This window comes from Pavona decussata, unplaced genomic scaffold (assembly GCF_977016875.1).
Source record: "Pavona decussata unplaced genomic scaffold, jaPavDecu1.1 SCAFFOLD_64, whole genome shotgun sequence".
Classification (NCBI taxonomy): Eukaryota; Metazoa; Cnidaria; class Anthozoa; order Scleractinia; family Agariciidae; genus Pavona; species Pavona decussata.
Genome location: NW_028145484.1, coordinates 4776564 through 4794787, shown reverse-complemented (window position 1 = coordinate 4794787; position 18224 = coordinate 4776564). Strand labels below are relative to the sequence as shown.

The window sequence follows — 18224 nt, the reverse complement described above, 5'->3', positions numbered from 1 at the left end:
ACAAGTAACGATGTCACGCGCGGAAGTTAGTCACGCAAAGATCTTGGTATTTTGTGAATACGGTGTAACAGGTATTTTTGAAAAGTTATTGTTCTTATGAAAAACATGAAATATAAGCACCTAAACTTAAATCACACTCTTGTTAAAAACAAGTTTAAACAAATTCCTTGAAATCGAGGAAATAACATTCCACCAGGGATGTGATACATGTAATCAGGGAGTAAATCACAAAATTGTTATTAAATTTGAAAAAAAATGCAATAAGTTGGGTCGTTAAATGGGGAAATGGGAAAATAATGCCATGAGCGAATTAACAAGTAGATCAGGAAAGACAACGAAGAAGCTGAATACTAAATTGTGCTTCCGTTTGATCTGCGTTTTGTAAGTGTATATGTCAGGGAAGGTGACAAACGTCACGCAAAGTTAGTGTCCTTTGCGCAACGATTCGCATCCAGCCCCACTCTCCTTCTCTTCGTTCACCGGAATGGCGGCCGACGAAAAACCTGCAACTTCCAAGAAACTGATAAATGACCCACAGTATGCCGTTGACGAGGCCTTGGAAGGAATTGTTGCGGCAAATCCAGGACTAAACCTTCTCAAAAATCACTGCGTTATAATCCGTGGAGATGTGGACGAACTGCGAAAGGCTGGCAAAGTAACGCTCATTTCTGGTGGAGGTAGCGGTCATGAACCTTCTCACGCAGGTTTTGTGGGGAAAGGAATGCTCACGGCTGCTGTTGCAGGTGCCGTGTTCACCTCTCCTACGACGAAATCAATCCTCGCTGCTATAAGAGCTGTAGGCAAAGGAAACACCGGTGGAACGCTTTTGATTGTGAAGAATTACACGGGAGATCGGTTGAATTTTGGCTTTGCTGCAGAGAGGGCTAAAGCAGAGGGAATTAAAGTTGAAATGGTGGTAGTAGGAGAAGATTGTGCACTTACTAGCAAGGATAAAACGGCGGGCAGGAGGGGGCTTTGTGGAACTGTACTTATCCATAAGGTATATGCTGTATATAGGGATTTTCGTACTCCCAAGGGACCAGTCATTCACCAAAATAATAGATGGTCACTCCCTTTAATATATTCATCCACTTTCAACTAAAAATTAGGGTAGTAAATTAAAGGGAGGTTCTTGATCATGTTTCAGGTAAAATAAATCCACATGCAACTTTTATCGAAAATCAAGGCTCACAGCCTCTGACTTATTGTAGTCATGATTTATACTTCGATCAGGCTCAAATTCCCCACCACTCTCAGGTAAAGTTCATATCCCCTGCCCTCTGGAAGGCCTTTCGTATCACTTGCCCTACTCCCTGGGCACAGAAAATGGTCAAATGTCAGATAGATTGATCAGCGCATTGTTTATAGCCAACATTTGTGAAGGCTAGTTTAATTCAGTAAGCTGCATTAAATAGAGCCTTGTTTTGTAAGCTAAACACAAACACTGTTAACTTTTTATTGCTAATTTACTGTGAAAAATAAGTTTTTATTTCTTCAGATTGCAGGTGCACTTGCGGAGGAAGGTAAATCACTAGAGGAAATAACCCAAGTGGTAAAGGCTGCGGCTAATTCTATGGGTATGTGATTTGAGAAATATTAATTTATTGTCAAGCGACAGCTGCATTTCTGTCATTACCAATTACCACTGACTGGGGGTGGGAAGGGAGGAGTAGTGCTCCATTTTTTTGAGCTTGTTGGGAGTGTACCACTGGGCAGGGTAGAGTTTTCAGGGTTATGTCAAGTATGAATGTGAATTCAACCATAGTTAACTATGATTCAACTAGCTTTATATATGCAATTGAAATAAAAAGGGAGATATTAAGGGCTGTATGAAAATGTTGTAAAAAGTTGAGTGCCGTTTGACTTTTTATGTTTACCCAAGTGACTCACACATACGTAAATAAAATTTAATTTGGGTCTTGAGACAATAAAGCCCACCTATCCTTCCTTCAACACACCATTCCCCCTAGGTAACAGATTTCTGTATTTAACTAATTGAAGCTAAATTTAAAAGTACAGACAACTCTCACCTTGCAGACACCTCACTATTACGGACACTCCGATAATACAGACAGCAGCTAAATCCTGGCAAAAATAAAATACAGACGTTTGACTGAAATAAATTCCTGCTATTATGGGCACTTCCTATTAAGGACACTAACTCGCAGTCCCAAGCCGTGGTGTCTGCAGTAAAGGGAACTGACTGTATTTACAGCATGGGTGTGGTATTGAGGGATGTGGGTGTGGTATTTCTGATAAGGTCCCAGGTGTTGCTGTTCTTGTGATGCTCTCATATATTGTGTGTAACTGTTTTGTCCTCTAGGAACCATTGGTGTCAGTTTAGCTCCATGTAGTGTTCCAGGGTCTTTGCCATCGTTTGTTTTAGGCAGTGATGAAATGGAGTTGGGATTGGGTAAGAACTGGCATTAGCTTTTTTCACATTTTATTTATTTAAACAAAAACTGCATTTTATGATTCTTATTGACTTCCTTTCTTCAACCATTTGAATATATTGTATATTATGGTTTTGAAGGTATTCATGGAGAACCTGGTGTCAAGAGAGTCAAGGTAGATGTTCTGTGGTTTTCTTTTATTTAGATAAATTTTAGGTCAAATTACCAAATTCTATTGAAAATATTTCAATCTAAACTGTCGCCATTTAAAATGTATTTCTATGCAAGTTACCTTATGTGTAATGTAGTTCTCTCTTCATTAATTTTAGAAGTACCTATTAATTTTATTTTCCAACTTATGCATGTGGCATGTTTTAGGTTGACAAAGCTGATATTGTTGTCAAGACGATGATTGATCACATGTCTGATCTTCAGAGTGGAGCAACTTACAAATTAAGTCTAAAAAAAGGTCAGAGTGCATAATTTATAATGTGGATTAAACTATCTGCAAAGGGACACTTTGTTATTGACTTGAAAATGAGAATGGGCTAGATCTTCCTCAGAGACACAAGGGTAGAAAGTTGACAAAGGGAAAATGGGCTGGGAAATGGAAGTCAGGGGGAAAATAAATGCACCTTCTTCATTAAATTTTTCTTACTTTTTTTTACTTTCCCTTGCTCCAAGTATCTGCTCCTGGGTCTCCAAGAATGTGGTTTGCATAAGATTTCACCTGCTGACATTTATGAAAATCTCTTCTCAATGCAATATTTTACAATGTTGTGCAGACCAGCAACAAGAAGTATTTTAACTAAGATTAGCTTATTTTTGTGTTGATATACCACCTCAATTATTATTCTTTAAACCAAATTTATATTATTTTGAAGAAATGTATGTCAATTTGACTGCCTCTGTAAGTATACATATAAGTACATTTTTATTGATTGAAATTGATATCCCTTTTAAAGAGATTTGTTTGTAACGACATTAGGGTACAGTAACTGCAGCAAGGTTTGAAGGGCTCGGCGCATAACTAACCTATATATAGTGCATTTTATATCGCTTTTGGTTGTTCGAGCTCAGATTTACCAGAGTTTTTGCATGCGGCCTTGAATTCCTTCAGAAAATGTTGCCCCAATGTTTTATCTGCTGTTTGCAATAAAAACCTTTGATTATGGGCAAGATTTCCATTTTTTTCTCAAAACGACATGCAAAACACCCGATAAAACATTGGAGAACCATCAAGATTCTGCTGGAATTTATGGCCACATGCAAAATCTCTGGTAATCTGAGCTAAAACAACAAAAAGCGATCTGAAGTGCACTATAGGTTAGTTATGCACTGCGCCCTTTATTTGTGATACTGCCATAGCACAGAGATACCTTTTTTGTCTGGCAAAGGAAGGAAAAATGAGTGGAATGACTCTGTGTGTGTACAATGGTGTAGAAACAAATTACTGGTACATCAGTAATCAAGGGTCGTAACCGACAATAAGAATTTAACGACGTGGTCATTAAACACTATTAATGCGTAATTCTGACAAAATTAATGTTCTTATCTCAAACTTTCTGTTCTTTAAATCTGGTTTGCAGGTGACCATGTAGCTCTTGTAGTGAATAATCTTGGAGGAACATCAGTTCTAGAACTGAACATAGTGGCAAGAGCAGCAATCAACTATCTCAGTAAGTATTATTAACAATTTTTTATGCAAGCAATGTAACATTATAGGAAATTATACTGTTGAATTGCTTATAATGAAGATGTGAAATTCTTCATTTGTTGGATTTATTTGGTGTGCATTTTTAATGCAGCAAAAGAAAAAGGTGTTGAAGTTGATCGAGTTTACGTTGGAAGTTTTATGACTTCTCTGGAAATGGCTGGAGTGTCAATAACCTTACTGCATTTGGATGAAACAAGAACACATTGCTTAGGTAAGGATTGGGATGGTTATTAATGAAAGTAACAAGGCCCGAACAAAATTCAGCATTTTAGTCATGTGTATATACATCCATACATCCAAACCAGATACAACACACTTGTCAACAACCTTTACTAGTATATTCTGTATGCACAATCGTTATCCAAAATGAATTAGAATAAAGGAAATAACTTCTTAATTTATTGACAGATCAGAGTACAACTGCACCAGCATGGCCGCGCATCTCTTTATCACCAAGTACGGGAAGCTTGAGGACAGACAAGAAACCACTGGAAGTATCTGAGGATGCTGAGGACAATAAGAAAGTCATCACTTGTGAGAAATTGACAGCTTTAGGTTAGATATGTGGCTTATTTTCCTGTAGTTGCCAGATTGTCCAGGCACATTAGAGTGGTGGGTAATTGGCATGTCAGACTTCCACTCTTTGTTCATGTTTTTTCCTCAAACACAGAACCTTCCCATTTGTCTTGTCTCTCCCCACCCAGGTGTCAAAGTGGGACGTGGGTACAGACTGTTTGAGCATCTTAAGAAAATCCTGAGGCAAACTCTACAGCAGACCAAGGGCATTTTCTTTTGGTACTATTCTGAAATAGGGATACACAGACTAGATGATATTCATGTTCTTTTGAAACCTATTCTGTTTATGTCTTTCTCTCTCCGCTCTTGCTTCTCACACTGAGTAATAGAAACGAATGGCAAGCACGTGGCTTGCCATTTCACATGATCCGCGAAAAACCTAGGAGGGGGGTGGACATAATGGCCATTGCCACCTCCCCCAGACCCAGTCCCCCTAACTATCCAATAAACTTTGGTCAAAGAGAAAAGACATAAAAATTCTATTTGCAAGCAAATATTTTATTTTTGGAAATATGAACAGAACAGTATTCTGTTCACTCTACCCATACAGTTTACTCAGAATCATTCAAAGGATTGATTATGTACTTTTAAGAAGGTTTTCAGATTAATGGGACTTGACAAAATTGTGTTTGTGAACTGATATTCTGTCTATTCTGAATAGTTGTCCCAAGCGAATGCTCCCCAAGTCTTTCCCCATCGTTTGTGGAGTAGAAGATGTTGTATTTGCTATAATTCATGCCTGTGTGTTGGTCTACCATTTTCATCAGTCTTTCTATCGTTTTCATTGCAGGTGAAAAAGTTTATGCTGTCATTTGTCACATCAGTGATGCACTCTTGGCAGCTGAAGCTAAACTTAATGAGCTGGATAACTTGGTTGGAGATGGTGACTGTGGGACTACACTCTCAAGAGGAGCAACAGGTGTGAAATCATTTCTTGTTTCTAACTGGTAATTTTTTTTCCTTGTCTTCTAGCTTTGAAAGAAAGTATCTTCATCCCGTGTCAATACTACTTTTAAAGGATTGTGCAAGTTAACTATGGTGGTGGTGTTTGCTGTTTTTAATCCTGCTTCCTGACAACAACAGCTTCATTTGTACTCAACATTAGCTTCATTTGTACTCTACGTTTGCTTCATTACAAGTTGCATCCATGCAGCCATGTTAGGAAGACAGATTTATTTTGAACAGTCCCTCATCCTGCCAAGAAAACAGAGGTTAAATGCCATTTCTTATGCCTTCTTTATGGCAGCGCTGTAAACTTGTAAAGACCCTGTCATATGAAATCTCTGCCCCACTCCCCCCCCCCCCCCCGCCACAAGTAAACCTTTTGAGCATTAACTAGGTATTTTCACAAACTCTTTTAGCCATAAAGCAAGCCCTGGGATCACGTGACAGGCCAGGTTTACCATGTAACAATCCAGAGGAGTTACTGTTACATCTGGCCAGTTTATGTGAAGATCACATGGGAGGAAGCTCAGGGGTGGTAAGTAATATTTTGACTAATGCATCAGTCAATTTCAACAGTGGATTACTTGTAGACTTGGATCAGCAAATTATTTCAAATACAAAATATTGACGGCAGACTGATCCCAACGGCAGAGGTGACGAGCTTGATAGAATAAACAACAAAGGTTAGAGTAACTGAAATATATTTGTTTGAAAAAAACTTTTTGTTTGAAAAAAAATTTTTTTGCCCATACATTAGCCTTTTTAGCAAATAAACTGGCCAGTGCCGCCACGGTGCAGTTAAAAAAGACGTTGATTTCTTCGTTTCTGAGCTTACCTCTATTCTGATGAAAACTTATTCATGCCAAACAAATGTCAGATAAGTCTTATTTTTCAGTATTGTGGCAGTGACCGCTCGTTCTGTGGATCAACCATCTCATTTATGTCCTCGATCCCAGACTTAGTTAATCGAGTTTTTATTGTCTTTGCTGATGAACTTATCATTAAAACGAAGCGACAGTGTTGCTAGCTGAAAATCACGAGGCCGTGAAATGACATTGTTGAAAATTACCCCAGTAATGCCGAGGGGGGGGGGGGGAGGGGGGCTGGGTGGACACTGCTGAAATTGGCTGATGCATTATAACAAATACATACGATTCAATATCGTGAAACATTTGTTGCTCATCCAAACGTTGAACTCTTTTCTGTTTTCTTTTGTGTTTAATTCTTTCACAGTTCTACAGCCTCTTTCTCACGTCTGGTGCAGTCCATCTAAAGAGTGACTTGGCCGCAAAGGTCTGGGCTCAAGCTTTGAATACTGGTATCCAGGCCATCATGAGGTATAAAACCTTAGATTAACATGACAGACATTATTTTGGGAGCGACATGCACCGCAACGTCTTACATGGTTGGTCAAGAGGACAAAAGAACGCACAACAGAACAATGTTCCCAACCCTGAAAAACGATGCAGCTGCAGGTTATCAGGGTCCAGTGAAAATAGAGCTTTTAAAAGGTGCAGGTCTACTTTTATTTTGGTCCGGGCAAGTAAGGGTTGACTTGACCTACAGGCTAGGGTGTCGAATCCGGGACATACGGCAATGGAAGATAGCACTTTAGCTAAATTTGTCCTACAACGAAGCAATCATAGTAAGTGCGGGAGTAGTAGGGGAAAGTAAGTTACAGCCGCAAAACAACTTCAATTCAACTATTTTTATTCGTTACCAGCGTGGACCGCGTGGTTAGTGTAAACATCAATGAGAACATTGTTTGGTGTTTCCTTGTTTCTATTGTTGTTGTTATGTTGTTGTGCAAAGGATTAAATTCATTTAGCGAATACACTCTGTTTTTTTTATAAGAACCTTTTTGTAAGAACGTCGAAGCTGAGATTAACCAAAATTTTAAGAACGTATTAAGAACATTCTTCAGGCTGAGAGTCGATTAAGAACATTTTTATTTTGCTAATCTATATATAAAATCAAGGTAACAACCAAAATACTTAAGGGCATGTTTTGTATAACATTAACAATGGTGCACACATCTCTGTTTGTCATAATCAGCAGTTCTTGATACCATATCTCAGCAGGCAATGCACCTTGATAGGGTTCCTGGTCGCGTCCGGTGATTTAATGAAATACATGTAGTGTATACTATGTAATTTAAGAACATCTTAAGAACGTTTTCAGCCTCAAATCGCAAAAAAATATAAGAACGTTCAGCCTTAGTTCCAAAATTAGACCTTATAAAAAAAAACAGAGTGTAAACGAGAAACACCATAGTACAAGGCAGTTTTCCATGCAACTTGCAGCCCAACCCTGTACCAAAACCGGTTGCGAAGGAAATTGTACATGCAAAGTAAAGCCTAGTTTTCATATGTCGGGGAAATCCCAGACGATCGGGGATTTCGCTGTTTCCCGATCGTCCCAGATTTTGCCGAGATATCGGGAAATCGCCAGACGTCTGTCCCAGATTTGAGATATTCATCGGTGAGAGACGCCATTTTATTTGTCGGGGGGAATTGGGAAACTGGAGCGAAGCAATTTAGAGGATTGGTAACGAGCTAAAACTATTGCCGACCTCCCCGACAGTACAAATTTGAGTTTTCATATGTCGGGAATGATCGCCGACCATCGCAAAAATCTGGGACGCGTCGGGAAAACAGAAACACTCCCGATTTTCCCGATTTGCCTGCGACCATCCCAAACGATCGGGGATGTCTATGATTTCCAGTTTTCATTAGTCGGAAAAGTCTGGGACGGTCGGGAAACAGTGAAATCCCTGATCGTCTGGGACTTTCCTGATATATGGAAACTAGGCTTAAAGAAGGAAGAGTAAAACCGCTGAGTAAACTAAACTTCTCCTTGTCCCATCGTTTGGATACTCTTAGGGCCTCTTCATATGAGCCCGGTCGACCGGGCTGGCTCAGTTTCCGAGATCTGGCCTCGCCACGCTTTTCTTTACAAAAATTTCGATGTGTTCATATGAGAAGGCGGGCTGGCCCGGTTACGAGATCTCGATAACCGAGCTGGAAATTTTTCCCGTATGAACACTCCAGCCCGGATACCGGGACTGTCCGGGACGAAACATTTTCAACTGCGCATGGCTTGTAAGGTCGCTGACAAGTCGAAACGCAGTTCCACGGGTATTTTGGGGTCCTTTTGGACATTTTTCATCTCGGTAACCGGGATTAAATTTCCCATATGAACTGAAGACAAAATTCGTCCCGGCTACCGGGCCAGCCCGGTTACCGGGCTCATATGAAGTGGCCCTTACTTTGCAACTTTTTTCCTTTCTAGATATGGTGGAGCTGAGCCTGGAGACCGTACAATGGTATGTGTTTCGTATTACATCTGTTTTCTATTACATAGTACGACTTGACTAATCAGAAACCCACAAGCCTTTAGTAGTAAACAAATGCTTGTTTTCTCGCGCTTAGCGTTGGTGAAAATTTTTCCCGCCCTTCTCACCGGCTGCTTGTTTTCCCGCGCTTGGCGTCGGTTACATTTTTTCCCGCGCTTGGCACCAACTGAATGTTTCCCGCACTTAGTACCGGCTATTGTTTTCCCGCGCTTGCACCGGGCAGGCTGCACGTTGTCTTTCGTGATTAGCTCATTAGCACTGGTTACATTGGTTCTTGGTCGCATGTTTTCCCGCGCTTAGCACTTGTTTCCCGTTTTCTCGCGTTTGGCGCTGATTCATTTGTATTTGCTGATTTGCTTCGAGATGTGATTGTTTTATTGCGCCATTTGCAATCTTTGAGGCTGGCCAGATGAAAACAGTTTTACAGTGTAAGCTAAGGTAATGGCGGTAAAGCCAGACGGGCCCACACGGCCTTTGCTTCAGCCGGCTTCTGTAGCGTGAACAAACTGGCAATATGGGGTGATAGTCGAGGTCACCAACACGATGTCACTAACCGCTATACCACCGCCCTTTTCATTTGTACAATTGTAGATTTTCTTTTTTAGCAAGCAATGTTTGCCTTCTTTCTCTCAGCTTGATGCTTTGCACCCTGCGGGATCAACTCTGACCGCGCAACTTGCTGCCGGAACAGAACCTATGCAAGCACTTAAAAAAGCAGTCGAGGTATTTGAACAATCTAACCTTAAGGAGAATTAACGTAACCGGTTTGCCATCGTTTTATTTTGTATACATGCTCGTTGATGTACCCCATTTAGCAATAGCCCAAACTATGATACGATAAACTTGCAACCCGCAATGTGTCGGGATGTTACAGTAATAGAGTTTTCGGGGTGGCCTTTAGCATCTTGTTCAAAGCGGGCTTAGTTTTTATTCACTTGCAAATAAACCTAATTTTTTGCAAGAAAAGGTTTTGTATCAGGTCTACCTCGCTTTGAAAAAGAGGCCAACTCGGTGCCTTTTTGTTTTTAAGGCTGCTGAACATGGAGCCCAGTCCACCTCCTCCATGGCAGCCCGAGCAGGTCGCTCAAGTTACGTGAGTGTTGAACGTTTGAATTGTGTGGACCCTGGGGCACTTGCGGTTGCTGTTTGGTTAAGAGCAGCGTATAATGGTTTGAAGGAATAATCGGCCTTGGCGTAAGAAGTTCTGCTCGTGGTAAAATTCAATGTTCATGTGGGAAGGCTTCCATGTAACGAATTCTGATTCCTTTATATAAAATTTTACATACCGAGAAAAGAAAAGATACAACAGAACAGAGGCAGGTACAATCGTTGTTTCTAGTTTCGCAAAGACAAGGGAATGGTCTTACATACGTGATCGCACACTAATTTTCTCAGGATTAGGAATCGAATTTATACAGATAACATTATAAAATATATATATTTCAAAATAAAATTTCAAAAATTTACTCGCAAAAATGTCTCAAAACTGCCTATCCTACGAGAATAGGGGATTGTGGTTAATTTTCAGTTAAGTACAGCAAACCGTGATTAGTACTATTTCGACAAATTGATAGCAAATATTTAAGTTTTCTGCAAAGATAGAACAAGGAACAAATTTCCAGAGTGAAATGAGTACGCGAAGGCTGTAAGAAGACTTCCGAATGTTATCACAAACGAGCCGTGGTAGTTCTGCATTTTCCGAAAATTGCCGGAGATAAATTGTTCTCGAGAACTGGACCCCTGTTTACAAATGATAAACAATACTCGTAAACGACCATTAATGACAGGAAGTCAATATTTCAAATATTGACGTGATAACGTGCTCCAACGAACTTGCTGTAGTATTCTGGCACAGCCTTCATAATATTAATCATATTCAACGCGATTATCCCTATAATTGGACTTCGAGGAAAGACTATAAATGGATTATTGCTCGGGGTTATTGACCCCAATCTATAAGCATCTGTTACAGTGCACGTGAAGGTTTGGAGTGGAAAACCAATATCATTTAAAGTTAAGTTGTTTCGAAATCTCATGAATTTACTAGTTAAATAATGGTTTAAATATAGGATATTGATTATATTTTAGTTGGATTGAACAAAAACATTGAACCAATACAAAAACTGCGTGTCGGTTGAAGGTAAAAGTGAAACCTATCCCTTTTGAACGAAAAACAAACCTATTCTCAATTAGAAAATAGCTTTGTTAATGTTATATACTTATTCATTCGATCATTAATCATAATTGAGCAATCTGTTTTTGTTTATTAAAACTTTGCTTCGTGAACTGCGGCAGAGTCATATTTTACTCTCTGTCAACGGTGATGAATTGAAATACGTGCCGCAAAGCACCAATGAAATTTTGAGTGGGACAATAGGCGCCAGAGTGACTGGGTGTCGACTGGGTTATTAATGGAAGTGTTTCTCATTATCTTCTTATGATAATTTAGGCCTTGTCACGGGCTTTGTAAACTTAGTAATTTAGCCATTGTAGCTTTGTAAGCTGACTTGGTAAAGTAAAGTGTATGCTACCGTTCTTGGTGAGCTGAAATGTTCTCATTGGCTTAATTCTGAAAGGGTTGTCTTTCATGTTTACGTGATGTTAGTTGAAGTTGATATTATGGACATTTGTTCTTCAATCAATACAGTTATTAACGTTTTGATTTTTGTTTCTCAAGTCACGAAACTTTGTTTTGAATTTATCCCAGCATAACCCCACAGCCCCAAAGGAACTCTCCCATTTTTACGAACATTCAACAAAATTTCAAGTAAGCTGTTGAAGTGATGATAGAATAGACTGGTGAACTGTGTTATGTTCACAACTCAGTTAGCTTCACAAGTTCTCTTAACAATTTACGATGGACGTAAGACTTTGTTGTTTAGGCAAAAGCAATTTGTTAGCTTGCTATTAAACTGAAGTCTATAAAAGAAGTCTTTTGTCTCAATGCCAACCACAACAAGTCTGTCGGATATTACGGGGCTATTCTTGAGTACTACTTTTAAAACATAGAAGCGTGCTTGATAGCCCACACCACTTCAATATACTCAATATCAAACCGAACTTCCGAAAAACGTGAGAATATTCAGAGATATATTCGATCAGTGCATATCATAGGTCACGTTAGTTTCCTTGTTTTTCTTGGAACAGTGATATAAATAGACTTGATTGAAGATTAAATCTCAAACATTACACGATAAATGCTGATTTAGTTTACTACAGATATTGATCCCGTTACATCACCGAACGCCGGCTCATTTGAAGCACACGGAATTTTTATTGAGAAATTTTCTTTTTGAGCATTTCATTCTTTCTTCAACACTCTTATAAAGTTTTTTAAAAGTTTTTAAAAATAAGAATTCCCCTTTCATTCAGCCTCGTATTTATGTGAAGGATTCATTTATAATAATAAATAATAGTAGTAATAATAATAATAATAATAATAATAATAATAATAATAATAATAATAATAAAAAATTAATGATAATAAAATCTTTATTACAAAACGTCTATTAAAATCCTACTTACAATCAACTTGCTGTTACAAAAAATCGAATCAATTCATCGAAACACTATTCATTCACAAATTCTAAAAAAAGAAGTAACTTAACCTTACATAAAAGAAGAGGAAATAGATATAATTAATAATGTTAAATCACCTGATTCATAATAATAATAATAATAAAATAATAATAATAATCATCATAATAATAAAATTAATTAATGATAAATAATCTCTTTATTAAAATATTCCAAGCAAAATTGATGTTTACAAGTTAAAAGTAGAAAAAAGAACTATTAAAACCTATTTACAATTTATTTCGATTAAAAAAGAGACTATTTTCAAGCACAATTTTTTAATAATAATAATAATAAATTTAAAAAATAAAAGTCATTCATTATAATAATAATAATAATAATAATGATAATAATAATAATAATAATAATAATAATAATAATAATAATAATAATAATAATAATAATAATAATAAAGATGTTTAATCACCACATTCTCGCTTTGAAAGTGTGTTTACGATATCTAGAAAAATTACAAAAACCTTGTTGGGACTGGAGTTTACAATATAGTAATTAGAAATAGTGAAACCTGGTAATTTAGGCTAATGGGTTTGAAGATGGCGTGTAATATGCTATTTGGCATGGCTTAGTTCATTAAAAAACATTTAGAATATTGCCCAACAAAGAGTTCATGCCGAATTTCTTCATGTTCTTCGTGGAAATATTGTTCTCTTGACCTTTTATAATCACACTAAAGGCTGGTTTCCATATGATCGCAGATCGCAATAAGGTCTGCGATCGTCTGCGATCCTGCGATCGTGATCGCAGACCTTATTGCGATCTGCGATCATATGGAAACCAGCCTTAAGTGTATGTTGTTATACACTTAAATTTCTTTTATTTTATGTATATTCTTTTCTTTGTTGCCAATGTACTTGTGTGTTGAGCTTTTTTTGTTAATTATTTTGAGCACACACTTTAATACCCATTGACCCGCTTTTAAAACAACTGAAATACACTTGAATCCTGAGCTCCGAACTCTCAAAGTTACCAGTTGCAATCATTTAAAATTTCCGTGGTCTATTAAATCAAAGAAAGACGACTTTAGTTGGTGACCTCTTTTGAAAGCAATCGCGGGATGTTTAATTCTTGACACTTTGAAACACGCGACTGATAATCTCTTATGTTACAATAGTTACAAAATTCCAACGAAAGTTGCCAAAAAGTTGACATCAATAGACAACAGCAGTATACAGGACAAGTGAAATGACCTAGCTCGGTACCAATCTCCCGGTATCTCAGTGATAGCCCGAAAAGTTTGGAAATCATGACATCACTCAAAAATGGGCACGTGATGTAAGCATCATGATTAAAGTTAGTTCAGACGAATAGTGCCAAAGTTTTGAAAAGACTTCCAAACTTTTCGGGCTTTATCCTTCTTCAGCGGATTTCTGGTTTCTGTACACGTGGTGTACGCCCCTGTTTCCCTTCGATCGAACGAAGCATTTTAGTCAGACGGTCACTTGAAAAATTATCAGAGCCCGGGATACTGCCAAGTAGTTTATCTGTGAAAGTTGATCGAAGCCTGACCCTGAACGCCTCAAGGACTCTAAAGGATTGAATTGCTATTTCCCCCAATCGGTTTCTTTTTTCTTTTTTCTTGCACGTGCGGGGTGCGGCCTGACCGTGAGATTTTTCTCGCGATCATATCGAATCGCAACCTTATTTAGGTAGACGGATCATGGGTTTAATGTCAGCTGCAGACTGTTCGGTGCTTCACAAGTAAATAGGGGCGTTTTGTTAATAAGAACGACCTTGTCCTGATTGTCGATACGCCTCTTCTCGACTACCGCATTTCAAACCAGTGACAAATAGTTTTGGAAGAAATTGGAAAACACAACAACCGCATGAAAGAGCTACTTTAATGGCTTCAGGCTCCTCAGTTAAGTTAGAGCCGCTTTGTACAGGGTACAAACCGTACCGCGCGCCACAGCGTTTGTTACGGACTCAAGTGTTAACCACACCATATGAATCGGAAGAAGAATGGTTGACCGTAGTAAGTGTCCAGCTGTTTTTATCCCTTAGTGGCCCCCCAGACTGCCCTGCTTGGTTTGTTATCATTATATAATAGTAAATACAAGAAAAAACCTTGTAAACAATCTTTGCAATCTCTGAAAGAATTTAAAAGCTTGACTAAGTACATAGAAAGTTTTACATTTGGCACCTAATTGGCGTTATCAACTCAAATTCCTCGCGTGCGTAAAAATTTTCAGGCCAATTAGTGGCATAACTGTTTTTTACTAAAATATCGCTGTTTGTTTTTGAAAGGAAACTCTACAGAAATTTGGCACGACAGATGTGAACTGGTATCACTAACAAAACAAATACAGCTTTGGAAAATTATACCGCTGATTGATAAACGACCAAACGGACCTTGATGGTAGGAAATGGATATTGTACCTCGGTACGGTTCAGTTTTCGTTGAATATTGTAGCACGAGTTATTTTTGCATACGCGTCAAAACGCTAGAGCAATATCACTCTCATTTGAATGCACAATGCTTTTTCTACAGAGTCGAAAACATTATGATTAAACGGCGCATTCTTTTGGAACAATTCTGGCTCTTCTCATTCCAGTTCAGGAATAACAAAATACACAGAATAGCGGTTCCCAAAAGAACATAACTCTGCCTATTCCGATTAAACCGAAAACGTTTCCAAAAGAACACAATTCCTTCTGTTCTGAGCAAACCGTATTCCGTTGAATCAGAGCTATTCTGCTATCGGAGGCAGAATGATCGTAATACTATTCTGTTCATTCCGAAACAATAAAGAAGGTCGCAAAAGAACGTGAATACCGTCTGTTCCGTGGGTAGCCTCCAAAGAAAGCGACTTGTGCCTTCTTTCTTTGAAGAAAAGTTCCCCTAGTACAAAGCATATCACTCGTAAAAGTACGTTACATAACAGACGAGTCCACGAAGTTAATTGTCTTAACAAGATTAGGCAAATCAGTGAATCAGTTTTGATAACCTCGAGGTGAAACATCAACGTTCAACAAGATTAATGTCTTATTGTGAATGCCAAACAGTGGGTCTAAGTAAACGTGCGTTCTTTCTGATTGGCTCAGGACAAATTTTTTACTGGGGGAAAAGGTTGATGATAACTGGCGCCGAAAGGAACAGAAACCCTAAAAGTCTTAAAACCATGTATCCTTTTCGCCCTGTAGGGAGCCTTGCAGCTGGCTTGCTCTCAGATTTATCCCACTATGCTTACGATATAAACCGCGGAAATCTTTTTCTGCGGATTAAAAATTTCGTTGTGACCTCAGTCGTAGTTGAAAAGATACCAGAAAATTCAGCCCCCAATACAACGCCGGTGCTGTTCTCAAACGAACAGCATTTAACCTCTCAAGTGTATAATTATAAAGCAACAGTTTTCCCTCGATTAAAAGCGAATCAGTTACGACCTTCTGACGAATTCAAGGGACCAAAGGACGCTACGGACAGTGAAAGGAATTTTACGTTGCTATACCGTCTGCTTATTTTCACACGTTTTGCGTGGCTGACCATATTCAATAACAAACAAACCAAACGGAACACGAATTATGCTTATGAGGCAAATTGTTCACCCTCTTCCCAAAAGATTGACTCGAATGCTCAGTAAAAGTACTCTTTTTAATAAACTTTCTTTTCTCTGTTCAACTTTACAACAGCAAGGTGTTAATTGATTTTAAATGAAAGTGGGGCAATAAATGTAAATTTGGCGTGGGACTTACGAAAGACGTGATGGCACGAAGAAATAGGTTGCATTTGGCTAACATATGTCCAAAGGTTTGACAAAAATATCATCTGTTAGCTTGAAACATTATTTACACAAATTAAAGTACGTAATTGCCTCAATGTCTGCGTGTCTAAATAAGTAAATATTTGTGAAATTCTTCACCCGTTCCTTATGACTTCCAATTGTCAACTCAAATTTTAACTGCTTCCTGAATGAAGCTCTGTCATTTGCAGATATTGCTTAGCTGTTGCATTTGCTCAACCCATCTTCGACTATCCAGGTGACTTCGAGTCACAGCGGATCAGGCAAAAATTGCCTGTCCCTTTTTCCGATGCTTTCTAACCATCACAAAAGTTGCTTTGTCTTCAAATTTCAACAGCTCTTCTGCAGCGACTCTGGATCCAGGGGCGGCATATTGTACATCAAAGTCGCCCTTAATAAAATTCGAAGGATAAGTTCATCGTCGGTGACTTCAACCGGGAATTTTCCATCTTTGTCCTCAGCTCGAAGATTCGCGCCGTTTCGCAAAAGAAAGCGGCAAATTTCTTCGTAACCTTCACTGGCCGCATAATGAAGCGCTGTCCATCCAAATCTATCCTTTTTGTTCACATCAGCGCCAAGTTCTACTAACATCTTCACGCTCTCAAAATTTCCGTCCAGTACACACTGATTGAGAGCTGTAAGTCCTGAAGTTGTAATTTCATTGATTTCACAACATGTAATCTGCTTTCTTAGGCGCTTTTTCAGCGCTTCTCTGTCCCTGGGCTGAACGGAAGCGATTTGAACTTGAAGCGCCATGTCTATGGGAACTCTGCGGCTGATTCTTCGTTTCTTTAGCACCGGCGATTCTTGAGGTGATCCTATGGTAGCTTGGTCTTTCATGACGATGTTGTAACTCTCGTAAGTGAGTACTTGTGAAATGTTCGAACTAATTGACACGTTCGGGTACTGTGCTGTTCTGAGGAGGTTCAGCTTCAGAGAGAAGCTTTATACTTTGGGACAATGGAATATATTAACACACGTCACGTAATTAACAAATGATCGTGCTCTGTTGTATTACGTCAGGCCACTCGACTCCTGTAGATCCTGACGGCAGTTTATGCACGTACGCCTTGTATGGAACGATGCATCAATGTTCAGCATGACTGCCTGTCAGCTCTTGAGATCAGCTTGCATCCTTATCTAACGTAACATGACTCTTATTAATGGGCTTAGTTAGGTGCTCATCACGCGCTTCACCTCAGTTATCGCTTAATTTGCGTGCCATACGGTTATTATCCACCTTCCGTGCCGCGTCGAGTGGCAGGTCGCAAGCTGTAACGAGCTAAACCAATTGCCTTAATTCGAAACGTACACGAAGGGAAATCGATAACCGAACAGCACGACTGGAAAGTCACGATATTACTCAGTAATTTTCATTGAGAATATATCAGCCATTGACACGGATTAAAAGAGAGTTAATCACCTTCCTGCCCGCAAGCCAATTACTTTAAATTGGTGCTGGCATTGTGTCTACAGCAACCAGACTTTGCAACAAGTCTTCAAAAATTTTTGTAGGTTGTTTAGATACATGAAACAGACAGCAAGGACAATACCTCGGGGCTTGTTGCATGGACAAGTCCCTGAAACTCAGTTGTCCTTTCGTGTGAGCCACCAGGAGCCCATTATGGGCTCCTGAAGCCACCCATTTTTCAGGTCAAAAATTCTAGTCACAGAGACCAAAGTTTGGTCCCAGCGACTTGTTCCCACAAATTCACACTTGTTTAATTATGCTTGTTTCCTCGTGTGAACTGTTGATGGGGAAAGTCTCTTGCGATCATTCCACCGTCAAAACTGCTTCAAAAGACTTGTCCCAGAGACTAGGGGACTTGTCTCCTCGTATACACCGACCTTGTGTGCTTCGGCAAACTTTCCGGTGAAACTGATAGAAATCTAGTAGAGGTAGT

The 18224-nt window shown here is 39.0% G+C and overlaps 2 protein-coding genes across 2 annotated transcripts; one reads left to right on the top strand and one right to left on the bottom strand.

The window, feature by feature from the left end:
- Positions 1-40: 40 nt before the first annotated feature.
- Positions 41-11529, top strand: LOC146478639 (triokinase/FMN cyclase-like). The gene is made up of 14 exons (XM_085112230.1): positions 41-1000; positions 1499-1577; positions 2324-2413; positions 2534-2568; positions 2772-2862; positions 3983-4072; positions 4202-4321; positions 4519-4665; positions 5477-5605; positions 6048-6166; positions 6865-6968; positions 8923-8956; positions 9620-9709; positions 10017-11529. The coding sequence occupies exons 1-14, from the start codon at positions 485-487 to the stop codon at positions 10167-10169; spliced, it is 1797 nt and encodes a 598-aa protein (XP_084968356.1). The 5' UTR covers positions 41-484; the 3' UTR covers positions 10170-11529.
- Positions 11530-16153: 4624 nt separating this feature from the next.
- On the bottom strand, positions 16154-17259 carry LOC146478638 (uncharacterized). Its single transcript, XM_085112229.1, has one exon. The coding sequence runs from the start codon at positions 17158-17160 to the stop codon at positions 16651-16653; it is 510 nt and encodes a 169-aa protein (XP_084968355.1). The 5' UTR covers positions 17161-17259; the 3' UTR covers positions 16154-16650.
- Between the last annotated feature and the right edge of the window lie 965 nt (positions 17260-18224).

Excerpts from the sequence above, each read along its gene's own strand:
- LOC146478639 (XM_085112230.1), top strand. The coding sequence starts at position 485 with ATGGCGGCCGACGAAAAACCTGCAACTTCCAAGAAACTGATAAATGAC. Across the intron at positions 2,863-3,982 it reads CAAATTAAGTCTAAAAAAAG|GTGACCATGTAGCTCTTGTA; the intron begins GTCAGAGTGCAT and ends TCTGGTTTGCAG. Across the intron at positions 5,606-6,047 it reads ACTCTCAAGAGGAGCAACAG|CCATAAAGCAAGCCCTGGGA; the intron begins GTGTGAAATCAT and ends AAACTCTTTTAG.
- LOC146478638 (XM_085112229.1), bottom strand. The coding sequence starts at position 17,160 with ATGAAAGACCAAGCTACCATAGGATCACCTCAAGAATCGCCGGTGCTA.